The 27744-nt window shown below is 36.2% G+C and overlaps 2 protein-coding genes across 4 annotated transcripts in view; both read left to right on the top strand.

Moving 5' to 3' along the window:
* The window catches only part of slc38a3b (solute carrier family 38 member 3b), a 36679-nt gene extending 29364 nt beyond the window's left edge, over positions 1–7315 (top strand). For all 3 annotated transcript variants that reach the window (XM_048199149.1, XM_048199147.1, XM_048199146.1), the window contains 4 exons: positions 287–411; positions 1590–1734; positions 2591–2694; positions 4864–7315. In XM_048199149.1, coding sequence (XP_048055106.1) covers positions 287–411; positions 1590–1734; positions 2591–2694; positions 4864–4968 — 479 coding nt within the window. In that variant the 3' untranslated portion in view covers positions 4969–7315. The remainder of the gene's footprint in view (positions 1–286; positions 412–1589; positions 1735–2590; positions 2695–4863) is intronic.
* An 873-nt stretch (positions 7316–8188) lies between these two features.
* Positions 8189–27744, top strand: part of gnai2b (guanine nucleotide binding protein (G protein), alpha inhibiting activity polypeptide 2b) — a 56529-nt gene continuing 36973 nt past the window's right edge. Inside the window, exon 1 of the mRNA XM_048199150.1 lies at positions 8189–8968. Within this exon, the coding sequence (XP_048055107.1) occupies positions 8851–8968 (118 nt within the window). The 5' untranslated portion in view covers positions 8189–8850. The remainder of the gene's footprint in view (positions 8969–27744) is intronic.

Raw genomic sequence — 27744 nt, 5'->3', positions numbered from 1 at the left:
AGAAACCTGTCCTGTTTGTTTGCAGATTTCATATTTTTTAGAAATGGTTTTACTTGATTTTATTCTCTTATTATGAATACGTTCTTTGTTTAATTGTTTTCCCTGTTTTTGTGTAAGAGCCTTGAGAAGCTTGCTTTTAAGGTGCTGTGTAAAGTAAAGTTATTATTATCATCTCAATGTTTGAATATTCAGATGAGACCGCCCTGAAATATTCAAATCAGAATGTAGAGCTCAGCATGTGTTGTAAAAACTGCAAACTAAGTAGACAAATTCCTTTTTTCCGCAGCTAACGTTGAGCCCGAGCTCCTGCACACATACAGCAGGATCGATCCCTACGACACTCTCATCCTCTGTGTGCGTTTGGCTGTCCTCACCGCTGTCACACTGACTGTTCCCATCGTTCTGTTCCCAGTGAGTTTCATATCTTCATATGTTCATATCTTATATAGAGATTGTGCTATACTGTTTTTACCACAGTATATCCAAAGTGTGAAAAAACAGACATCAAGCAAAACAAAAACTAGCCTGGTCTGTAAACTGTAATGCAGGTGGGCACTTCTTTGATTATAACAGGAGTGATTTTAATTTTGACCCTTTGTGATGCACCACAAGAACTTCCTTTTGTTGTGAAGCATTTAATCCACTTGATTATCAAAATCAGTACTGCAAGGTTATGCGTTCCTGTAGCTCAAACTGTAGAGCGTGGCGCTAGCTATGCCAAGGTCATAGGTTCAATTCCCAGGAAAAGCACAAACTGATAAAATGTTAATATGTACCTTGAATGCAATGTAAGTCGCTTTGGATAAAAGCTTCTGCCAAATGTATAAAATGTAAAACAGTGGTTCTCAAACAGGGGGTTAGGACCCACTAGGGGGCTTCAGCATACTTTTAAGGTGGCTGCAAAAGAATTTAAGATGATTTAAAATTAGACAAAAAAGTTTTAAGAGAAAGCAGCTAAAAATCTAGATATAAACTGACATATTTCTTGATGTAACTTGTTCCCTTTTTCAATTTTATTTACATTCTTGGAAAACCTTGATATATGGGAATTTTAAAAATGTGATTTCTAGATGTGGAAAAGTCCACTTATTGAAATCTTAAAAAGTCATGGAAATTACTAGTTATTCTAGTTTTGTCAAGCTCTAAAATATTTTATCAGGTAAAAATAGCTAAGAAATTTGTGAGAAAAAAATAATTTAAAAAATCTTGTAATCTTTCAGATCTCCTGTAACCACAAATGGCTTGAAACTTCTGGAATTCTGAATTAAGTTATTTTAATTTTAATTATATATAATTATTTTAATATATTGCCACACCTATTTTCTGTAAATGAATGAAGTAGTCAAAAAGGTTGAGAACCACTGATGTAATATATGGACCATTTTAGGTTGAATAATACAGCAAAAATAACAGTATTGTGATATACACCGTTATTGTGATATAAAATGACTCATGCCGCCCACTCTTAAGAGGCATATTGAAAAGAGTAGACAGATTCGGCTTGCTGTACAGAATGAGCTCAAAGGGGCTCAAATGTCATTTCAGTCATTAAAAATGAAATAAAAATGATCTGCTACTTCTTCTCAAAGGTACGGAGAGCCATTCAAGAGATGGTGTTTCCTAACAAGACCTTCAACTGGATCCGACACATCGCCATAGCCGTCATTCTCCTGACTTTCATCAACATGCTGGTCATCTTCGCCCCCAACATCCTGGGCATCTTTGGCGTCATTGGTGAGTCCTTTGATCCTCGCTGACCCATGAGACCACAATTCAGACCGGTCAAATGTGCTTTCTGAGAACCTGGAAATAGAGGGAAACAGTTCTGTGTTCAAACGTGTGCCTGAAATGCCAAAGCAAAGACTCACGTTGGCGTCACTTGTTTGTCTTGCTTTCTCAGTATGATTAAGGGACACTGACACTGGCATGGCCGCTGTCTCTGGCCTTGAGAACAGCTTCAAATGTCACCGTTGCTTGTTTGAACAGATAATGTTGTGCTGTTAAATCAATATTTTTGTGTTTATCTCATATTACTGGAAAGAAGGTGAGTGTCAAGGTTCCATTTGATCATAATGAAGAGGAAAACAAAACAGATCAATGATACTCTCTTTTTTTGTCCAGGTTTATAAACTAAAATTCATGCAGTATTTTTTTTAAATTCAAATAATATTTTATGGAGCAAAATAATCTCATTGAAAGGCTGAAATACTTAAAAAATGTTAAGGCATAATCTTTTATTATTGGCTAAAAAGGCAGTGAAGTTTTGTTTTTAAAATGTACAATATTTTTTTTACCTCATTTGAAAATGTTACACTCAAGTTTATTCAAGGTGTAAGTAAAATGTGAGTACTTTTAAAAGATTTTTTTTTTACTTTAACCAATGAGTTTTATTGTGATGCCCATAAAATTAGACTGAAATGATATTTGTCCAACATGGGGTTTTCATTTAACTTTTCCATTCTCATTTTCATCAGCAAAGACGACGTCGCTGGAATTGTAATTGTCATCATGTTTAATTGTCATCAGTGTCAGATTTAATTGGATTCAGTTGATTAACTAATCAACTTTTGTCCTGTTCTTCCTCCTCCAGGTGCAACATCTGCTCCGTGCCTTATCTTCATCTTTCCTGCTGTCTTCTACATCCGTATTGTTCCAAAGGATAAGGAGCCCATGCGCTCTACCCCCAAAATCTTTGTAAGTTATGCTTGTATGATTTATGGCTACCCAGTAGGAGAGAGAAGTACATTCATGCATCGCCAGGTGTTTGCATCACACTTATTCAAGGTTTATGCCACTTTATACCAGTTAGACTCTAGCTATGTTTCCATCCAAAACTTGGGCACAAAATTGGAATATTGCCTAAAACATTTGTGAATAAGCACCGTTTCCATCCCATGTGTTCAAGAGAACAAAATTTGTCACTTCATGAGAAATTGGTGCAAAATATCTTTAACAAAAATGGAAGTTGCTGCAATCGGTGAAGCCACTATGGTACAATTTATTTTGGTACATCATAAATTATGCGCTTCAGATTGCGCAGACGAAATGCAATAAACACATGTTATCTTGCATTTGAATGCCCTGTGTTTGGGAATGCAATCGTGCAAGATGCTTCTGGGAGGTCATTATACTAATTCATTCTGATGACAGACTTTGGCTCAGACATTAATGCTGTATGATGAGATTGGTCCACTGGTTCATCCAGTTATCCAATCACATCCTCTGTTGAGGCAAAATCATGTGAGTTTTTTTTGTTGCACATCGAGGGATTTATTTGTTAAATGTGTTTCCATCATAAATTATGCATGTCTTCTTATCGTATCAGCCACAATTGAGCACATACGTTTTTTTATGCACATTTTTAGAATTTATGCGCATATTGGCATTTCCATCCAGTGTGGGTTTTTTTTATGCAAAATCCCAAAAATTGCATAAAAATAGGTGGATGGAAACAGCTTCTGATACGTCTCAGCTGAGCTGTTTGCTTTGGCTCTATAGACCTTGTGCACCTGAGAAACAAGCGTGGCCATCTTTAGAATTTTGTGTTTGAACTTCTGTTTTTGCGGAAGCTCTGTATATTTCAAATGGCATTGCTGACGAAGAATTATTAATTAGCTGAAGTGGATTTACTTATTGTAGAGTTAAAGAGATAGTTCACCCGAAAATGCAAATTATCCCATGATTTACTCTCCCTCAAGCCATCCTAGATGTATATGACTATATTCTGTTAGACGAACACAATCTGATATATATTTAAAAATATCCTGGCTCTTCCAAGCTTTATAATGGTAATGAATGGGGGGCGAGATTTTAAAGCCCAAAAAATTCATCCATCCATCATATAAATAATCCATACGGCTCCAGTGGGTTAATAAAGGTCTTTTGAAGACCTTTCAAAAGACCTTTTGAAGCTTCGAATCTAACTTCCAGCAGACAGCTGTATGCATACTGCGCAAGTCGACTTGTGCCAAATGAGACATGATGTATGATGCAGGATGTAGGAGTAGCGTAAGCTTAGATGCCTCTCATGGTTCAAACAAATATGGCTGGGCAACAAACTCAAGATCTGACATTTCTCTTTAAAAATTGTCGTTTTAGACTTCTAATTTGTGACAGGTGTTTTGTTTTGCTCTATCCTCTGCGCTTCCACTTTCGTCAGTACGTCTTCCAACACAAATTGATGCTTACGGCCATCTGTCAGAAGCTAGTTATTATAGTTAATAAAGTTTTAAATATGGATATTTTTCTTTTGAACCCATCGCTTCACTTCAAAAGGCCTTTATTAACCCACTGGAGCCTATGGATTATTTATATTATGGATGGATGAATTTTTTGGGCTTCAAAATCTCGCCCCCCATTCATTATCATTATAAAGCAGGGAAGAGCCAGGATATTTTTAAATGTATCTCCAATTGTGTTCATCTGAAAGAAGAAAGTCATATACACCTAGGATGGCTTGAGGGTAAGTAAATCATGGAATAATTTTCATTTTTGGGTGAAATAACCCTTTAATGAAAGTTATCATGAGCATTGTAATATTTGAAGCGGATGTCATAATGAATGTCAGTAGACTGGGAAGATTTTAAAACGAGCGGTTCATTCATAAATCCGTAAGATCTTACCTTCATGCAGTGGAAATACAAACCAGAAGACAGAACGAGTGCAGTGCTGAAAAAGGGGCGGGCCTACACAAGGTCTATATCATCACAATATAGCATTTATCTCTCTCCTATTGGAAGACAGAGATGCATTGTAGAAATACTTGTTGTTGTACCTTTTTGAAATGTATCTAAAATACTAGTCAGTTTATGAAACATTTTATATGACTAATGACTGAAAATGTTTTTCTTTTTTCTCTCTCAGGCTGCTTGTTTTGCTGGACTGGGCGTGTTGTTTATGATAATGAGCTTGAGCTTCATCATCATTGATTGGACAACAGGCAGTGGCAGTGCTCTGGGCGGCCACTAGGAGACAAACTGATGAATGTGTGTTTGTGTACGTGGCTTTGTATGAGAGTGCGTGATGTACGTTTAGTTAGTGATGTAACATACTGGAAGATGATCAGATTTATTTTTATCCGTATTTTTCTGCCTGTTATGACACAGAGAATGCACCGTCCCACTGTAGGAAGGGAAGGGTGAGGGGGACCCAAAACAACCATTTTCCACAGATAACCTGCCATCAGACAATGGAGAAAAATGGCTTTATTTTAACACTTTTGATAAATTCAGACTGATGTTATATATTTTAAAACATGTCAATTATTTATTCAAGGTTTAGTACATCCTCACTTATCCTGTAGAAATATGCTGTTATGGCCTGTCATAATTTTCATAGTCTCTCACTCAGTTTTATCAACCCGAGCCCTTATACTTGACACAACTGTACTGTAGAAACACATAATCGCACCCTTCTAGATTTCTTTTAAGTGACAGCAAATGCATTGTACAATAGTGACCTATTCAGATTTTTACATATTTAATGTGTGTATTACTCTGCCCATATAGAACAAGGAGATTGTAGAAGTTTTGATCACTCTCTGGGAGTCGAATGAAGCCAGCTAGTTTAGTAAAGATGGGTCGGTAGATGGTTTACTCTCCAGCGGGCTTTGGACAATCAGTGAGTCACATTACCACCTATTTCAGGTACTGCACGATTTCAGTGTGCCAAAGCAAAGGATTTCCATAATAAGTATATTTTCATAGAATGCAAGGCTTGCCTTGATCACATGGAGATTTGAACAGTGAAAAACGTATTTATTTAAATGTACTGAATATATTTTGCAGTTCACTGGATGAGTATTAGTGTATGTTATAGTATTGATGTGTACAATGACCGTGTCCTTTATCGTTTTTATGTGTATTGCGTTGAAGATCTTAATGGCTGAATGCAAGTTCCTGCATATTCGAGGCCATTTACGCAAATGCCAGATAAGGACCTCATATACATATACAAAACTATATTTTACTTGAAATAGACGTAATCTCCCCGTATTAGAATTCCAACAATCATATTAAGCATTTCACTGCAGTGAAGTTTAAGTGATTTCGTTTGGAAGCTGCTTTGGAAGAAATATCTCACATGAAAACGGTTGTAAATGTTTTATTTTTTTCACATCTGTGTTTAACTTGTTCATTTTCTTATCTGAGTATTTATGGACCCTGCTTTCGGTATTAGCAGTAGTTAATGAACCAGCTGAAATGTAGAAACATGAAAGACATCAGTATTTTTTTGTCAATTTTAAGGAAATAATATGCTTATTCTGTGTTTGAAATCTCTCGCTCTTACTCAGTGGTTCATGCAACGCTTTCAAAACTGTAATGTGTTCAGATTCTGCCAAAATACTGTGCTGTGTTTGCTAATATGATGTGCCGATTGATGACTAGCTAAGGTTGGTAAATGGCAGATATTTGTAAACCATGAGCAAACATGAGTTATTGTGCAACAGAAGTGAGCATGCCTTTAATATCACCAAATAATTAGACTTTCATTTGGAATATATGAAATGACATGGCATTGATGCTGACATGGTAGTTCAGTTTGCACTGTCAACAAAAAAACAAACTGAACTTTACGCTGGAGATTGAAGTACAATGCCAGTGGTCCCCAATTGTCACTATTTAACATGGCAATGATGTTTGTTATGCAACTCTTGCTTTATTTTCCTTTATCTGATCATTTGATTCTTATTTGTACTTTTAATTCTTAATATCCTAAAGAAAAAGTGCCTCACATTACAACCAGCTACCTTAAATACCCTTTAGATACTACCTAATTTTTTATTTTGCCACTGATCACCATATAGGTGCTGGTTAAATAGACTTTAACTTTTTTATCCTGGTTACAATGAATGCTAATTTGTAATTGTATTATTATACTTAACTTTATTTGAAATACTCTTTTAGTTAAGTTATAGCTTTGCTGGGTATATTATATTTGCTTCAACCAAAGTAGCATTAGATTGAAGATAGATTCAATTGATAAATCTGTATTGTTAGTCATATGTAATGCAAAAATGATAATGACTGTAAATGTCATTTTGTCTCAATGCTGCCCAGTTCTTCAAACAGGTATTGCTACTATTTGTTATATTTAATCTGGTACAGATCATCTGGAACTTTTCCTCTCAATAAGGAAAACACTTACATTTACATACCACACTTATTTAATCGATACAGTTGGGTTCATATGATAGATTGTTTAGTTCAGTCGTATATATTGTATATAAATGTGAACCGCTTTTGTGATGCATATTTAGCTTGTATAGTGTAAATAGCAGAACCACTTTGACAATAAAAAAGCTGTTTTTAACCTGTATGTGAGTTTTGTATTTACTATCATTCATGCCAAAAATAACATGATGACTTTCTAGTGTGTCAGTATCAAAACTAGATCATAAATTTACTTCCAAGATTGTAAAATACTGTGATTATTTTTTCTAACACTTGAGGGCGATGCTTGCAGATCCAAATGACAAGTGTCAGATACAATAATATCTGACACTTGTCAGATATAATAAACCCGCATTAAACTGCATTTTACATGTAGCTTATTATTCTTATTATTTATTTGCATAAAATTGTTCCCTTATGGTTGAATATTGTATAAGTTTTTCCGAGGCACAAACGTGCTCTCAATCTTGATGTTCAATTCGCGAACGACTCGTTCTTCTGATTCGGTTCTTTTTGAATCATTTCATTCGAACTGATTCGCACAGCTCTTGTTTATCACTCATGGGAGTGAACCGTGCGGTGACGAGTGACAAGTTAGAGACATACATTTAATTCAGTGTATAAAATTATGGATTACATGTTGTAAGCAATATTTAACTATATGTGTAGGCTATTTTACTACAAAAATGAATATAGTGCCACATATGGGACATCTGGATTGATTCAAGTTCATTTGCCACGTCCAAGTAATTTTTGAAACAAAATTTAAGAAGAGTAGGCCTATTAAATAGATAAGAAAATGATATTATTCTCATTAAATTAAATTTGTTTTTGTAAACCAACAGTTAAGACTGAATTGGTGTAGGCTACTGAAAAGATTTTGTGTGTTCTAATTTCATTCTTGTTTAAAAAGAAGAATCAATGAATCATTTTAACTAGTTCATTGAACCATATGAGCAAACCGATTCGCTAAAATGATTCGATCATCCCAACACTAAAGTTGTTCGGAATCAGCAGCAGAAAACTACTGCATTTCCCACAATTCACGGGCAGTTGTTCATCAGTGGGTGGGTGCTGCACGCTTTGGCTTTTTCACATTCTTACGCTCTGTTTATTCCTCAGAAGAAAGCAGCGCGAGTGGGGCGCCACGCCGAACGCTGCAACGTTCTGAATTAGAATTTTGAAATATTTCGAATTTCCCTGCGCCAGGATCGATATGCAGAATATCTAAATTTTAAATTCTAATAAAGGAAAACAAATACCAGAGCTGTTTGGCGGCAGAATTTCTCAAGAGTTGGATATATTTTCGCGTTCAAAGAAAGGCACCTGATTCAGTGCGAGCAAATGATTTTTGTTTCAAGAACTGTGAGCGGTAGATGAAAGCGCCGACATCGCGGCTGCTCTTTGATCTGAAAGGAGGCGCTAAAGGAAGGAAGCAAGATTGATTGATTAATTCGGTGAAAAGCAACTTTTTAATCGCGTCTAAACATTCAAACCCTCCTGATTGATGGAGAATCACAGGACGGGCATTGTCGGGATCAAACATTTGAAATTGTGACACTTTGCGCCTTTATATCACATCTGTCAATCCACGCGGCGTCTTTATAGTTTACAGTTCTTGAGCGGAACGGACTGATCTGACCTATTCTTTGAAGTTTGACGTGCGCACGGTTCGATCATGGGCTGCACGGTGAGCGCAGAAGACAAGGCGGCCGCCGAGAGATCAAAGATGATCGACAAAAACCTGCGGGAGGATGGAGAGAAGGCGGCGAGGGAGGTGAAACTGCTCCTGCTCGGTAAGTCATGGCACGTCATGTGTGTGTGTCATTTTCAGCAGGTCTGTGTGTTCAGAAGGCTCCCGCGAAAGATTTCTTTTCCCAGTGCTATTTGCCACATGCTTCCATAAAAACGATATGCCAGTTCTTTGCTAATCGTATGGAAGAGATAAATATGTTTAGTATGATTTTGAGGTATGATGTGCGGTTCGATTCTATTAGTGATGGTTAAACAGGACGGATGCAAAGCAAACACACCAGCATCCGTCTAATGCTCGGCTGCTGTCTTTCATTTGAGACTTCAAATCACAATATTGGAAGAAATGTCATGTTTTTGGACATGTACCGCGCAAATACCATAGTATAGGTCGGAGCACTTTTGCTTTCCATATAAATACTATGGTGTTACCGAGTTTTCTTGGCATTTTAACATGATCTGTACATGATAAGACATGTGAGCACATGCACATACATTCCGTGGTGGGACATTGGAGTAGCATGATGTTTTGGACACACCATGGTAGCAGTATGGTATGAAAGTTCTATGGTATAGTGATGATATTAGATGGTGATACTATGGTACTTCCAAAAGTATCATGGCACTTTTTTTCTTTTGTAAATTATATAAAAAATACCATGATATTACCATCTTGACCATGCTCAAGACATGTTTTTTTGTATGGGGATGCATTAAAAAAGCAGCACTCCAGTATCTCAGTGCTTTGTCAACACTGTTATATGTGACATTAAATATAAATAACAGTTTGCAGAGTGCATAAGTGATCTAGATGCTGCATATTGTGTGTCATCTAGTTATATCATCATTATCAGTCGTGTTGATTCATTTAGTATCGTTTAGCTTTTTCAGGTCAATTGCAGATGTTCTCCAATGTAACTGCAATAATGCATTATGTAACTCTTCTACTATACAGTACGTCCATTAGGTACTCACCTCTGCATTGGGGGGGAAAAAAAACAGTTATTAATGTTTAATTATGTGGTTTCCATGGATGCTGCATTGTTCGTTATGCTCATGCGTTTAGGTCTTGTCATAAGTAATCTCAGCCCTCTATCGCTATTTTGTATCAATAGATGGCATTATATGAAGAGGAAGACACACACATGCTGTTTGACTTTTAGATGAGCAGGTTAGAAATAAACAAGAGTCTGCAGGTAGTGCACTTGTCGAGTAACCCTGCTGTGAGAATCAGATAAGTACAGCTCTAAACAAAAGACTTCACCATTCAATTACACTTCATTAAAGCTGAGTGCTCCTGCTGTAACCAATCCATTTTTATTCTGGCAGGTTCATTGGTGGTAAATGAAAGCACGTTGATTCTGAAAATGACTTGGGTTGGGGGGATACTCTACGATTCTGTAGTTAATTTATGTTGATACGCACCTGTTTAAAAGTCAGTGGATGTTCTGGTAAAATACCTGGATCAACAAAATGATCAGTACAAAATCAGACTTTACAGTCTGGTATGTGTTAGTGATGTTTGCAGTTGTTTTTTAAAAAAAATTTTTTATGGGTAATAGACCTTAGTTGGGTTAGATGCCATATTGAATTCAACACAGATGAAAACAAGGCTTACAGACTTACAGTTACAGTGGCAAGCACTGTATAAAGGTCCAAGATCATGTAATTTTCACAACTTTCAGAACTGTTTTATGGGGTTTTGTCTGCTGAAAGCTTGATTTTTTTTTTTTCTTTCAGAAAGATGGAATGTACATGTTATTAAACAACATTGAACACACTGTACTTCTCTCTTTCACTGCCTCATTTTCATTCCTGTTAACTTAAATGGCACTACCCTGATTAAGATCTTTAGCTCAGCGAAAACTCAACTCATTATATTTTGTTTCTTTTTTGCATGGATTTTTTTTTTTTTTTTTTTTTGCAAGAGTTATACAAGTTATATAAAAGTTTAGATAACTTTGTCAATTTAAATGCATTGGACAAATCAACTGGATAAACAGTAAATTAAGCTAAGTTTACTAGAGTCAAAAAGGTTTTTTTTCCCACAGTGCAGTGTAGAGAGTATAGGGTGCACAATGGCTGTAGTATAATGTAGATATTAGTGCTGTCAATCGATTAAGAAAATGAACTAATCACATTTTTTTCCTGTAATTAATCACGATTAAAAACATTGGAGTTTTTAATATTTTATATTATAATAATTCCACAGTTACTTTCCAAATTAATGTAGAAACAACTTAAAGACAGTATATTTTAAATACTTGTTTAATGGCATCTTTTTATGATGATATATAATATGGTATATGATGGTATATATACATATATGACTTATTCACTGATACTAATACTGATGTCATGAAATTGATTTTTTTAAAACAGTAATTATAGACATTCAGCATTACAGTATAACTAAAAGCTATCAATTTCAACATTTATTAGGCTTTAAAAAATAACTTTTAATTTAAGTGAACTTAAAACAATCTTCACATAAACCCATTATAATAAATGTCATATGTGGCCTTCCTTCCAGTTAGACATAATATACAGAAATTGAATAAAGTTATCAAACACTTTACAGTCTTCACTGCATAAATTATAAATTAAATTATAGATTAATCAAATTTCTCTGTTACCTTTGTTCTTTGATTGACATTAATGACAGACATCACAGCAACTGGTTTATTAGGCTGCTGTCACTTTAAGAGCTGCTGCTGCCGGACATGGCGTGGATCTTATTTTCTCACAACTCTTTAAGTTCATTTAGGTCGTTATTTAACTCCTGCTCTTATGAAGATACTTGACAAAAAAGACATTTTGGCATAATTCTGTGTGTTATTGTTTGTTCAAGCGCGTAAGAGAGCTTGATACTGGTGCGTCTGATGGAAAAAATGGATGCTGAGTTAGTTGCGTTAAATATTTTAAACACGTTAAACTGAAAAAATGAATCACATGCGTTTATGTGCTAATTTTGACAGCACTAGTAGATATATTACAGTCTTTTCCCCCCACAAAATTGTATTTATTTACATAATTTACAGAAATTGTTTACTGTTTATTGACAAGGATGTCTGTAGATTTTTTGCAGTGATACAACAAGTGTTATCTCAAAATTTCTGAATATTGTCTGAGTCATAAGCCTGGCTGATATATCAGAATATCTATTAGGTGTAAATGTCAAAGATGTTGGATCTGTATTTTCTAAGCCGTCTTTTTCATGTAGTCTGGTTAACATTGCTCACTACAGTATGATATCGAATGAGTAAGTCTTAGTGAACCTTTAGCATGTTTTAAAAGCTACAAGGGAGAGAGAGGAAATGAGAAAGGCTACCTGTCTGGCTTTTAATCTAGTGCACACAATTTATCTCCAATCAGACATTTAGTTGAGTTTAGAAGTGTCAGAGTTTATCATAAAACAGATTACTTGTCTGTTAATCTCTTAAAGTTAGTGTAGTTGCTTAAACTGTGGCCTAATTCTGCATCTAGTCTCCTCACACTTCAGTGCCGCCACGCCACCCTGAGCTGGAGCGTTTGTGTCCTGTATGTCATATCCTGTTAGTGGCGCAGCATGTGTGCTCTGATGCTGACAGCATGGGGACAGGTGTGACAGCAGCGCTCTCCTCAATACGCTATACCCTACGGAGAGAGCAAGCAGGAGCGAGAATACAGGGAAAACGTGCCCGGGGAAAGGGGAGACAGACTTTAGATGTAATCAAAAAATTGGATGAACTTAACTTGACACTGATTCCCGCTAGGCAACATATAACATGTTCAACTTTAAAAATATCTCTATGTAAATAAATAAAAGCAATCTAGAAAGCACATACTACATTATTTATGTCCCAGGCTCATAGTGTTAAATCAGAAATGAGACAAGCATCATCATCACGCAGCGCTCAAGTCCTGACTGGTACAGTGTAAATAGGGATTTCCACACACCAGTGTTTACTGAGCTCCCACTAATGACTTCATACGGTCAGGTCTGAAAATGATAGATGACCACAGCAATAATCTCATGCTGTGTTATATCCTGTAAACACAGTGCAATTTCTCGTCAGCACCATATTCTGCCTTATTCAGCATTTTCACAGTATTGCTAAACGTACATCGTCAGTATGAAATATTCTGAATGTGAAAATGATGCTGGCTTGATTACTTTCCATTGTTTATTCAAGTCAAGCGCCTGTCTTGGGTTGTACAGGTAGTCGTTTTAAAATTCTGTTGTTTAAGAACTCCAGCACTAGCAACATAAACATGGAGAAAACCAATGAACTAAATTGGATGATGATGCACTTCAATTTACACACGTTTATCTTATATGGTGCCAGGATATTGACCATAATCAGAATATAATCATGCACTGAAGGTACTCCGTGTTCAGTTCAATATAACAAATGTCTGTGTACATTTCTAAAGCAATCAGGGTTTGAAAAGCTGATTGTTAGACTTTATTACTTCAGTGAAATTTTAATAAAATTAAATCCTGTAATGATGATGTCAGCCTAATTAGAAGCTGATTAAAGGGTTAGTTCACCCAAAAATGAAAATTAATTACTCACCCTCATGTCGTTCCAAACCCATAAGACTTTCCTTCGTCTTCAGAACACAAATGAAGATCTTTTTGATGAAATCTGAGAGCTTTCTGTCCTTCCATTGACAGCTATGTAACCGAAACTTTGACGTTTCAAAAAAGTTCATAAAGAGATTGTAAAACTAATCCATATGTATTGAGTGGTTTAGTCCAATCGCTTTATATAATGAACAGATTGAATTTAGGCATATATTTACATATAAACATTCATCAAATCACACATCAGTTGTGGTAAATGGAAGCTCAAGCAAGTTTGCTTGAGAACCAATGAAGTTCATTCTTGGTTAATGCAGCACTTTTGAGCTTCTGGAAGAGGTTTGTTCTCGCCTTGATATATTTGGGTCATTGACAAATAATGTTTTTCAAAGTGTAAGAGATATAATTAATTTTGAAGTTTTAATAAGTGTTAACAATTAGATGATTTGGTTTTTATAATCAATTAACACTGCTTTCGTCATTTTTTTTTTTTTTTTTTTTACAAGATGGTCAAAATTTGTCACCAAAAGTCATTCGGTTTAACCAAAATTTCGGTTTTACAGAATGACACATTTGGTTATACCGAATGACGATATTTTCAAACAATGCATACATTTTCCATGTTTTATAGCGGTTGTACCAAATGACCTGATGTTTCGGGACGTGCATATGAGAGTGAAAACATTAATTTTTCAAATAGTTAAAATAGAGTTAGTTACTTTGCTTTATGACCATGTGGTCCTTTGCAGGTGTCTGAATGATGTCACATCCTGTCACATGATACTGACTGCATGTCAGTACTTTATACTGGTTTACTCTTACCTTTATATTGGTTACTCTGAATGACATCATCAAAATGAATTTTTCCAAACATTCTTTCTCATAACAAAGCAACGACTTCTACACACAATTTTGCACTATATTGATATACGATGTTATAAAATCATGCCAGAATAAAAAATATATACATTTTAAGATATTTTAATCACAAATGAAATGGCTGTATTGGCCTTTGGACGGTTAAACCGAATGACCTTTTGACACTTCAAAATCTTTAAAATACTTTTATATGTAGCAAAATATAATTAAAAAATATTGGATTCAATAAAAGAGATCTAATTGTACTACCTTGGATGTCATATCTTTGTTTTTTTATTATTCTTATTAAGGCATTTGTACAAAAAATGACCCGTCACGTCATTGAGCCCTTTAAGTATAAAAACATTTTCTCATTGCTGTGCATTGTGGGATTTCTTTATCTGCATTGAATATTGAACATTTTCTCAGAACATGTTCTCCAGAATGAAGCATTTTACAGGCGGTGTAATTTGTTGTCTACAAATTGAGAACCACACCTATGACGCCTACAGATGTTGTCTAGGTAGGAATCTCACTAGGTTTTGTGACAGAACTGTGGTTCAGACAGGCTGTTCATAATCGTTTTTCCTAATAGCCTCTTTCACTCCTTACTCAGTATGCGTCACATGTTTGAAACCACTTCGGTCAGAATTATTGACCTTGCCTCCTCTTCATGTCTCTGCTTTTTATGAGCAACCCACCATTATGACACATGTCTGGTGGTCATGGATACTCCAGACTCTTATCAGTTGGGTTTAATTAAAGAAGTTGGCAGGACTTTTGAATGCCAGGAATATCCTTGAGTCAAGCTCTTTTTAGCTTTGTTTTTACCCTCCAGAATGTGCCCACAACATGGACGGCAAGTGTTGAATCCGCAAACAACTGAGTCAAGGTCATGTCACAGACTCAGAGCAGGAAGTACTTTGTGGTCTTGTGTTTATGTAAACCAAGCTTCTTTAAACTCTTTCCTCTGCCTAAACACCTCATCTGTACTAGGTTGGCAAAACTCAAGGAAATTCCAAAAGACAAAAGCGCTGGGGACAAGAATGATGAGCACTTTCTTTGGGTTGAGTTTTTTTTTAAAGGAGAATGGCCAGCGGCGGCAGTTACATCACATAACTAATGGAATTGTGCCACAGAATGGGGGCAAGTGACTGTCAGGAGGGTTCATGTGCTGGAAGCTGCTGTTATAGACACTCATTTTAAGAGGCTATTCTGGACTTTTTATGCAGAACCTTGACATTTCTATGTGTGCATCACTTGTAAATCCCAGAGAAAGAGGAATTTACAAGTTTTTAGCTGCACATAATTTAACTGCAGACAAGGGTTGAGCAATCTAGCTAGAATTATATGGTAATATTTTTCTCAAAATCATATCTCATTTGCTGTTGAGTTGAAATAATGGTTAAAAAACACTGTATTCCTATTAATTTTAAGAAATATACTTATTTTTTTTACCCTACCATTTAAATGATTAAAAAATAGTACCTTTATTTAGCAACTACACATTTAATTGGTCAAATGTGCCAGTAAAGATAATGTTAGAGAGTAATTCTATTTCAAATAAATGCTGTTCATTTAAACTTTCTGAATGAATTCTGAAAAAATGTATCATGTTTTCCACAAAAATATGAAGCAGCACAACTGTTTTCCACATCAAATCAGCATATTAGAATAGTTTCTGAAGGATCATGTGACCCTGACGACTGTAGTAATGATGCTGCTGAAAACATTTTCAAAAACAGCTGTTTTACATTGTAATAATATTTCACAATATTATTGTTTTTACTGTATTTTTGATCCAATAAATGCAGCATGATGAGCATAAGACTTATTTCAAAAACATTAAATTTTTACCAATCCCAATTTTTTAAATTATAGAGTATATAATCAGAGGAACCAAACAGCCATTGTTGCTGATTAAATTCAAATGTAAAATGCAGTAACATTTAATGAGGTGAGATAAGCAGTTGTTTTGTTGTATCCACATTATTTCTACGCCCCATGACGCTTTGCGCAAATTATGGGTGTAACTTCCATTAAACTGTAAACAATCGGTGAAAGGCTCGCTCTGTTAACGCAATAATACGTTTTTTTTTAAAACTGAATACAATGAGATGATCTTATTCTACTCGCCCTTCATCCATCGGATTTTAAAAGTGTAAAGCATCAACAAGGTACTTTCAACAGACCATAAATAACCTCAAAAGCACAATTCTTTCCAATGTTCATTAACTTCAGCATTATGTGATACTATTTCAAAGTTACTTTTGTCATTTTGACAGATAATAAATTGTATTTACCTGTGAAAAACAGGTTCTGAGGAGAAAAACTAGCGATTCTTTGTACATTCCAGTGAATTCTTAATGGGATATATCGTAAATTAAATCGGGAGAACAGACCACAAATGTGCAGATTATGTTGTCCCTTTTCATACTATTACAGTGAAATGCAAAGGGAGGAAAAAAGAAAATAATCATAAGGAAAAGAATGCAGCGACTGACTGAAAAGAGCTCTTGCCATAGATATTCTTGTTATAACATGCCAAGCTAAAATACCAAGCTTTATGCTATTCTCATGATGTCTGAAAATAAAACATGAAGGAAAATCGACAGCTCATGCAGTCAAACTGACGGATAAGCTTTATTTGTAGGGCAACCTTATGATTTGAAATGATAGTCTTTTTGAATGGAAGTTCCCCAAACCGGAAGTGCCACCCATAATTCAAAATGCAGTAGGCTCATCAGGAATAAGGTGGATAGATCATCAAGAAACACATACTCATAATTTCACATAAAGCTTGAAACGGCACAGTCTTGTGGGATAAAGCCGGTGAATCTGTTGTTAAAAACCTAGGAGGCAAGTGGCTTCTGTGATTTATCAACTGCACTGTTTACATTTGGAGTGTTGAGTCATTGTGTTGTGTCTGTGTAACTTTGGCTCATGGTGTTCTGAGGGGTAGGAAAGAGCAGAGGTCAGAGCAGGATACTTCCTGTCGGGAGACGTCCAGCACAGAACGACAGCCCCAGACAGTGATAAAACGGTCATCGAAAGCAGCACCTTCTCCTTTTACCTTCAGATAGAGTGCAAAAACAACTCGCCAAGGTGACACGTCGCAGAACAGGTGACAGCTTCCCGCACAGCCATACTGACATGCACTTACATCTTCAAAATACACACACACACACACACTTCAGAACAAGACTGTGCCCTCCAAAAACCTCCAGTGCACACACACATTTGATAACAGACGTCTGGCTCTAGGTTTCCTATTTCAGCTCGTCTCAGAGGTCTTACATCAACCTTACTCAACTTGAAAGTGTCTCCTGTTTTTTCATAGAATGATGTCAGATCTTTAAGTCTCAGCATGGAATATACCAAATGTTGGTGTTGCGAGTGGTCCTTTGAAACTTAAAGAAACCTAGTGTTTTATGGCTATGTTGTGCTGTTTATTTGCTCCATGTTTTATGAAAAAATAACTTGTATCAATTGTGCGCTACATTTCAAGACCTCGGAAGCCATACAATTGTTTTGTGTGCTGAACAGAGCAATGCTTAAGTCATTATTCACTGGAAATCATCGCCACAAATCTAATTTGTGTATGCACATGTTAAAACTTAATGCATTGCATGCAATGGCCATTGGCACCATTGATGTCAATCCGGTTACGTCAACAGAAAAGACGTTTCAGTGGAAGAGCAAGTTATTTTGAGGACTGAAGAATTGTGTAATATGGGTCGATTCTGTTTTCATGTTGTCTTTGAGGTGTGCTGAGATTATCCACAGTAGATGTTTTCTCTTGTTTAGTTGTTTACGGCAGCTCTATAATAGTTGTTCCTTTTATTGTTGCGTGTATCATTTGGGATGTTGTGCATTTATTGATCTCAGCCTGTTGGGGCTAAAATGCTTGCAGCCATTTACCAGCGACCTACTGTGCTGTTTCTGTCATTATAGGCTGATGCATCAGCCGGTTTGCCAGTTTCTCTTACACTCATTGTCGGTCCATTTTCATTGCTGCAAAGCTCAGAAAATAGACTGAATTGTAATCTGTACCATGAAGTTGAGAAAATGTGCAAAATGGAGAAGAAATCAAACATTGTTTCATCTTAACACAAAGAAGATTTACATAGTGTGTGTATATACTACCGTCTGTTCAATATGTTGAGGTTAGTCAGATTTTTTTTATATATTTTTGAAAGAAGTGCTCACCAAGGCTAAATTTATTTGAGTAGCTAATATTGTGACAGCGGAAATGGTGATACATTTAATTCAGGATTCTTTGATGAATAGAAATGGAAACTTTAGTTTAGGGTCCAATTCTCACTATTACCTAGTTGAATTAGCATGCATATTACTAGGATATTGACTGTTTTTTAGTACTTATAAAGCACCTATTGATGCCTTATTTTGCATGACCATATTCTACATCCCTTAAAGGGATAGTTCACCCAAAAATTAAAATTCTGTCATCATTTACTCACCCTCAGTTTGTTCCAAACTTGTATACATTTATTTTGTTGAACACAAAGGAAGATGTTTTAAAGAATGTGGGAAACTGAACAGTTCTGGGGCACCATTGACTTCCATAGTATTTTTTTTTCCTACTATGGAAGTCAATGGTGCCCCAACGCGTCCTGGTTACAAACTTTACCTAATACCTAAACTTAACAACTATTAATAAGCAGTATTTAGGAGTTTGAGGCAAAAGTCGTAGTTAATATTGAGAATTGGGCCCTAAACTAAAGTGTGACTGACACCTTTTGCAACATTATTCACTTGTGATCACATTGATTTCACAACTGTTCTAAAACCACATGTTTCAAATGTTCAAAATATGTGTACCACATGTGACCACGTGTTTTTGCACATGTGAAATTCATGTAGTTTTTCTGTAAGGATACAGTAATTTTTGATGAATTTAACACATTTTTGCTGAAACGTGTTAACTTTATTTTTATTTTTATTTTTTTAAAAAGTCATACTTATGAATGGTAGTTTACGCTGATATGATGGCCAAATATTTAGCCATTTTGAGATTGTTAGTATCAGGTGATAGCCATGCACATTATTATAGGAACTTTCAAATAATTGTTAGTGAATCTTCAGTAAATATTAAGTATATGTTCATCTGATTTCAGCAAAGTAGTCTACATTACATACTGTCTTTTAATTATATTTATTAGCCACCTTCAATTCTAGATATCTGCATCAACCATTGAAAATCCCATATCATTACCAAATAGGAATCTGCCTGGTGTAAAACACACTGGGTAATATTAGTTTTAATTTATAAATGTACTCATGCAACTTAAATAAGTAAAAGTAAATCAATAAAATGTATTTTGTGTTGTATGCTGTATCAATTTTTTTTTTTAATAAGATTTACTTCCATAATGGTCTATTTTAGTTTTGTTGTGGTTATGACAGTGGTTTTCCTGTCACATGCTTCTAAAATCCCCTCCACTACCTGGGCAGTCTCTCGTTCAAATATTGTTTGTGGTTTTGTTTTCATAGCTGGGGTCAGTTGCGAAAACATATTATATTAAGACTGTGTGTCTTAAGAACTAGTATGACCAACTAGCAGTTAGTAAGGAGTAACCATCTTACTTTTTGATATCAAATTAGACCAATCTACATGTTTATGTAACTGACTTAAATGTTATGAAGAGTCTGAAAGAAAAAAACCTGATGACTAACTTTTTTTAAGCATTTTATGCAACCAGCCCCTGGTGTTACACCAAATTTCCCTTTAAATTTCCTTCTTAAGCTGACAAAGTCTCATAGTGCTCTTTTTGTCAAGTAAATCTTGACCATAATTGGCGTTGGTGTATCTTCATTCGCTGACTTCTCGTCTTGCCAGACGGAATGTCGAGGGAACTGCGAAACCCTTCTGACACAATGCCGTCAGCCCTCCGGTGGAGGGTTTGAACATGGCTCTGTAGGAGTGCTCTTTGTGAAGCTCTCCTCTTTTTGAAGCATGCCTCTGTTCACTGCTCAGAGATGTAAATTGGGCTGATTAGGCCACTTGACGGGTGGCAGTGTAGAGCCGCACTGGAGATCAAAGACACTGGCAACGCAGCGGACGACGACTCTTTAGACACCAATGTTTTAAATTGGTATAATTTATCACGGGAGTGAATGTTGTGATTATGGATGCCCTTCTCAGCGTCTCAAGAGCATTCTTTTCTTGGAGAGGACACTATGGACATGCAATAAGTATACTTGCGATCTAAAAAAACAGATGAAATTTAAACTGCTGCTTGAGTTGTAGCTGAGCTTCTTGGTCATGATGGCAGTATGAGTTCAAGTCTAGTTTGCGCCATTACCCAGTTCTCTTCTTCCCTTTTCTACCTATTCTTTTCCGTTGGTATGACCAACCCTGCATCCCAATGTGCATACTATCCACCCCATCTGCCCTAAATAGTATTGAATATTACTAATGTCACATACTATTTAGGATGGATAGTATGCTCATTGAGATGCAGGCCAAGTCTTATCTTAGGGTTATTTCATGGTAACAGTATAACACTATAATTATATTTGCTGTAAAGACATTTTTAACTTGTTTATATATTAGGTGTTTTATTGGTGCTAATGGTTGTTATTATTATATTATTGGAAACCATTTTTGGAGCTAATATTTTTGTGGAAGTTTTTTTTTTTTTTTTTCTTAGAATTTTTTGATCAACAAAAGAACCACATATGTTTAAAATGCATTTATTTGAAATGGATATCTTTCGAAAATTATAGATGTCTTTACAGTCACTTTTGATCAAGTTTAAGTGTCCTTGCCGAGTGAAAGAATTAATTAATGCATTTTTTAAATACCCTAAACTTGCTACTCTCAAAATATGAGAAAATGCTGCTAGAAATTCTGTTTTTTTTTTTGCATCTTTACAAAACACAGATAGTTTCTGGTTTCTACTAGGACAGTTTACATGCCATCTAATCCCATGTTCAGTCAACACACATTTATTGAATTGATTAGCTATATCACAATTCGTTGTATTCTATAGTGTGTAAACAGATCTCTGGTCAAACTGCAGTCTAAAACTCCCTCCACATGTGATTTGTGATCAGACTTTGATTGCATTGCACATTCTGAGTGCATCTCAGTACATCCCAGCCAATTTCCCCTTCACATTGTGTGCTGCACATTTCCCAAGCTCATCACGCAATGATCTCTAGTTTCTGTCTTTCATTTCATATCGTGTTTTTGTTCTTTGTCTTGAAACAAGCCTCCTACTGCTTACAATGAGATCATTTGATGTGGACAGAAAAAAGCTAATAATTAAAATGGAACAAGTACATTGAACAAACACGCAGGTTATAGAGGCACATGTTTGAGATGGTATTGATTTTGATTTCTTTGACTTGGGCCAATAAGAAACGCCTTAGTAAGCACCAAGCAACTAGAGCAGAACATGATTTGATGTGACGTAACCTCATGTCTTGGCACACACAACTTACTTTGTATTAATTAGCATAATGGTGTGATTTGCCAGTAGCAAACTAGCAAGTCAAAGAAAGGTTTATTATGTTGTTTTCCCCTTGGCATGAGTGAAAATGTTCACAGTAGAATGTGTCTGATTGTGCTGCTGCATTGAGCCGCTGTGTGTTGAGCTGACCTGATCTCTATAGACCAAATTACTGTTTACAAACAAAAGCTTATCTGCAACTTGTCTTTTTGCAGGGTTCCTAAAGATTTAGTGCTTCATTTAAATAGAGCAGTGTGCATCCAATTCTAGAAGTCTGTTTGAGATTTGGACTTCCAATGATTTCCATCATTATCAGTGGATCAGGACAAATCTGCAAATCTGCGTGGATCCCTCTGCTCTTAATCAGACCTGGTTGATCGAGCTGATCCAGGACTGGTGTCATTCGATTTGTTTGTATTTCATATTTCACTAGTTGCAAGTGGCTGATTTTAACTCTTAAAGCAACGTGTTGAGAAATATCAGACCGAATACATGAGGGCTAGGTGATAGAATGATGACTATAATCATTACGTTATAATTTTCCTCGATTAAAACTATAACAAGTTCGATATATGTTTGATATAATGTTTATGCACTAGGCAAATAAAGCTGATAATAATGGCAATAACTGATTAGCGCTGCGATTTCTGTTGCATATGAGAAACATTAAATGGAAAACGCGCCAAAAGCGCAACGAATCTGAGCTACTTGTTTTAACCACACCACATGGACCATTTATCAGCTGGGGGTCAAAAGACGGTGCAGCGAGAGCAAGAGCGAACTCATTGCACCGTCTTGATCATGCGACCAGCACTGATGTGGAAAACAGGAGAAACATTGAGCCACAACGTTCCAGTTAGAAGGCTTTTCAATCCATAAATCACCAACATTTACCATGGATTTACTCTAGTAACACAAACTGTAGCCATGGTATTGTGGCAGAAATGTGGGATATTCATATCAAATGGTATTATATTGTTAATGTAGACATTAAATGTATTAAAGGAGTAGGGGATTACGAAATGTCTTTAGGCTACTTTTTTTCATAACAAATACCATAGAAGCAATATAGTTACTTTTTACCATAGTTGTGAGGTGTAATGCATGGTTTTACCATTGGTCCAAATGGATGACCAATGGTTAATTTTAATCATTTTTACATTTTTTAAAACATTTTTTAGAGATGTTAATGAACATAAATTTAGATCTGCATCCCAACTCAAGCTTCTACCAATGTAGCTCAACTCCAGCTACTATCAAATGCATTTCTAAGAGACCTAACAAGTAACATTAATTTGTAAAATGTTCACCTGGATTGCAGCACTAAAAGCTGCTTGCCTGAAAAACAACCATTGCTTCCTTTTTGCCGTCATAATTTAATCTATGGAAGTGTCTGCAGATTTTGCATTTGTGCATTTCATATAAACCTTTGAAATTTGATTGTAGCGACAATCTCCATGGAGCATCCTGGTTTTAATAACAAAATACATTGCGATTTTCTAAACACTTGAACAGAGGCCTTTACAGAATTAACATTTTGTTGGGCTTGCACAAATATAACCAAAATCATAATTGTGGATTATTTCCCTTGATATAATAATAATTGCATTTCATCTTGGTCAAACTTATGTTTCTGAATTACTTCTTTATTCCTCAGTAAATGTTGAATAAATTATACACAAAGCATGCATGTCTATGACTGGTTATACTGCCCAACCACTGCGAATAGAAAATGTAATGCAACTGTAGGAGACCTAAATGGAACACTGCACTTGACATTTTTCACTATTAGTTAATTGTTGCAGCTGTAATTGTAATCTTGATTAATTATTTTAGTGTGCAGTCCAACCTTTCAGTTTTACCCCCCTGAGATTTGTGATTTCATCACAAGCTGATAGCACACTACACCACAACGATAATCTCACACGATCTGATGGTTGTTATATTACGGAGTATGACTGAGATCATCTTTAGGCGGACTCGGGCGCAAATTGTTAAAGAGACAGTAGATTTGTAGTGAGTTGGGGTGTGTGCGTGTTCGCTGCTTATTTGTGTTCATTTGCTTACATAACCACGTGGCGGTTCCTCAGAACACGGGCTGTTAGCTTGTGTCCGAGTCTCCATGGAGACATGTTTCTGTCTGTAGCAGACTGTTGTGTGTTTTTCCTCAATATGAGTTCAGTGAAGGCCAGACATCTATGTACTTCCTCAAATTCAGCCATAATTTACAATACAATGTAAACATGCTATTCATTATGTTCTGTCCTTGTAAGAGTGTTTATGCATCAGAATAGAAGTGTTAAAATTGTATGGATGAACATTTAGGATCTATCTGTTCATGTTATAGCATGAGAATTAGCTATTAGGCTAGAGCAATACAACAGTTTTGTGTGATTGTAAAGGTTTTTCAAGGACAGATGCTAATATTTAGATAATAGAATGGCTGATGCTGATAACATCTATCTATCTATCTATCTATCTATCTATCTATCTATCTATCTAATCATCATCTTTTTGAGTAAAATATGGCAGATGAGACAAAAAATTTTAATCTATTAATACTTATTGCAAACAATATTTACTTAAAACAATATCCATCCATCCATCCATCCATCCATCCATCCATCCATCCATCCATCCATCCATCCATCCATCCATCCATCCATCCATCCATCCATCCATCCATCCATCCATCCATCCATCCATCCATCCATCCATCCATCCATCCATCCATCCATCCAGTCAAAAGTACCGACTTCGATACCAAGTCATTACTGAAATTTTTAAAATGTGAAGATACCAGCATTTCCCCCTAGCATTTTGAGCATTATTTAAAGTTTTTGAAGTGTTGTTGATCATTATAGACAATCACAGACATATCTGTTGAGCACGTGAACACAATGACCAATCAGAGGTGTTTAAGAATCCATTCAATAGCGCTCAACACGCTAGGGGGAAATGCTGGTATCGTCACATTTTTAAAATTTCAGTACCGAAGTTGATATAACCCTACTACCATTCTATTTATCCCTCTATCGTTCTATCTCGGATTTAGTGAAAGTATTCAAATATGTTTGTGCCACAGCATTTTTCTGTGCTCTTTCTAAGTTTCTTGCTCTTTCATGTTATAGCATGTCTCTCTACAGGTATTCACACATTCTTCTGCCCACCACACCATTATTTCACACCTTGATTTTTTTTTTCACCTTGGTTTTAACAATACCACTATGTTGCACTAAAATTCCCATTGCTGTAGACCTGCTACTTTTTTTTTCGCCAGAGGAGATGATGTAAGGTGGTTTAATGGAAGAATAAGCAAATGAAAAGCAGCTGAATCCGGTGTTTATGGGGGCAGCTGTTCAGCACATGTGGCCAGTAGCTGCTTCATAAAGACAGAAATGCTCTTTAATCTGAGTATGTGAGAGAGAGAGAGAGAGATGGGCAGACGGCCGTGGGTGAGTGTCGACTAGTTCTCTGCCTCAGGAAAAATACTGTGTTTCCTCCCTCCACTTCCACCAACCCATTCCATTCTACGTGGCATTCCATGCTGTCTTACATTAGCCTGGCTAGAGCTGCCTTCCCAATTTTCCAATAGGGATGGGAACGTTAAGGAATTCTGATCCTTAAAGAGTCCATTAATGATTCTTTTTATAGCTGTATATAACTGTATAGAGTAGTTCATCCAAAAATGAAAATTAAAAACAAACTGCGTTTGTTTTTAAAACCCGAAACACTGATTCAAAACAAAAGATTTGTAAAGCTTCGAAGCTTCATGAAGCAATGTTTTGAAATCACCCATCGCTAGTCATTATTTTGTTTTTTTTTTGGCGCTCAAAAAGATTAAACATTAAAGGTTGAACCACTGTAGTCACATGAACTGTTTTAAATATAGCTTTCTGGGCATATGAAAGTGTTTATTATCTTGCTGGCAATGCAGCCCTCACTGAGCCATTGGATTTCCTCAAAAATATCTTAATTTGTGTTCTGAAGATGAACGAAGGTCTTACAGGTGTGGAATGACACGAGGGTGAGTAATTAATGACAACATTTTCATTTTTGAGTGAACTAACCCTTTAATATTCAGCAGTATTACTGATTTGACTGCACTGACACTGTCAGATAAGGTTGATGAACATATGGCAAGGGACCTGAGTCCATTTTTCCATACAGAATCCCTCCAGATCCTTCAGATTCAGAGGACCATGCTTGTGGATTCTCTTCTTCAACTCGCAGGGTTTCTATAGGGTTTGCTTCAAAGATCTGTTATGTTCATGGCAAAACCTTCATTCTGTGGGCAGTGAACCTTTTTTTTAAATTATTATTATTTTTGAGGTGTGTTTTAGATCATTGTCCTGCTGGAAGATTGAACCATTGCCAATTTTAAGCTTCCTGACAGGGTCAGTCAGGTGTTGATTTAATATCTGCTATTTGATGCCATGTATCCTAAAAAGTTTTCTGGGGACTTTGGAAGAAAATCAGCCCTGCAGCATTAAAGATGCACCTCCTTGATTTACAGTGCGGATGAGGTACTTTTCTACACGGCTGTGTTTCTATCTACGTCAAACCTACCTCTGGTATTTGTTTCCAGAAAGCTCTGTTTTGGTCTCATTTGACTAAAACACAGTCCCACTGAAAGTTCCAGTAATGCTTGGCAAAGGTCTGTTGTCTGATGAACCTTCCCAAACACGCTTTCCAGTCATTTTATCTTATCATATTCACTTCTTTCTTCTACTAATAATGTCTTTTGCGGCGCAGGAAGCACTATTCTCAGTTCTCTATTTTCCACAAATACCTTATTATGAAATCAGATCCGACCTTGTCTCAAGTTATGGCTTTAATGGACTTGACAAGAACTTTAAAGCAGAATATTAGTTTTACACTCTTGTTTTTCTCATCTGCTATCCAGTCAGTTTGTGCAATGATTTAAAGACACTCTTTCTTTCAACCCTGAGCTTTTGTGCATCTGTTTTTTGGTACCCCACGGACCCAGAACAGCCGGAAGCAGCGCTCTCTCAGATACTGGCATCCTCTTTGTGCTCTGAGATTATCCATCTGGCCCTTAATTAATGGGACTTGTCTTGATATGATTAAGGGAATAGCTGAATTTGTTTAGTCAGTGCTGATCGCGATGATCCGTTTAGTTTAATTCAGTAGGATGATCGTGCTGAAACTGGAGGCATGATTATTGATGATATATTGCGGATCGTCGATGGTATATTTTAACTGATTGGCAGCTGGTGTCATGTGTGCGTGCGCAGGCATTTGTACATGCTTGCCAGCACATGATGTACGTGCGAGTGCAACCCTGAGATGGAAACATGACTTCTTTTTCTGAGCAACTGCAGAGCATCAACAAATACTTGTGGTGGAAATATTTCATGTTGTGGTGAATTGAAAAAGAAAGAGAGAGAGTAACAAAGACACAGTAGAAGGAAAAGGAGAATAGAAAAGTACATGGCAGTGCAGTGCAGTTTAAAATGAAATCTTTTCTCTTAGTGCTACATTTTAAACTGCAAGATCTTGAAAACTGGTTTAAATTGAGCATACTTCAGAAACAAAGGCAGAGATTTGTTGTTTGGATTTGGTTTGAACAGGGAGTGATCGTCCGGTTCCGTTTTTGTAATGAAATGTGTAGATCACACATGCATGTGCTGATACTCTGCAGAGGAACATTTGCACCAGCTTCCTGTTGGCAAAAACAGGAAGATCAGTGCGGTTTCAGAAAGAACATGCAGATTATATTAAAACAAGCTGTTATTAAACTCAAGCGTTTCCATTGTGGTCTATAACAGACTGTAGCATGATTTCAAGGTTTTAAATCCACAAAGGAGGCGCTTCTCATTTCTAATGTGTCTGTCTGCTTTTTACTTCTCTTTTAAGTTGCTTTAGATTCATGCTGGACTATATTTGGTGCACT

This window comes from Megalobrama amblycephala, linkage group LG8 (assembly GCF_018812025.1).
Source record: "Megalobrama amblycephala isolate DHTTF-2021 linkage group LG8, ASM1881202v1, whole genome shotgun sequence".
Classification (NCBI taxonomy): Eukaryota; Metazoa; Chordata; class Actinopteri; order Cypriniformes; family Xenocyprididae; genus Megalobrama; species Megalobrama amblycephala.
The sequence above is the reverse complement of the archived record's forward strand: the minus strand, read 5'-3'. Positions and strand labels throughout refer to the sequence as shown.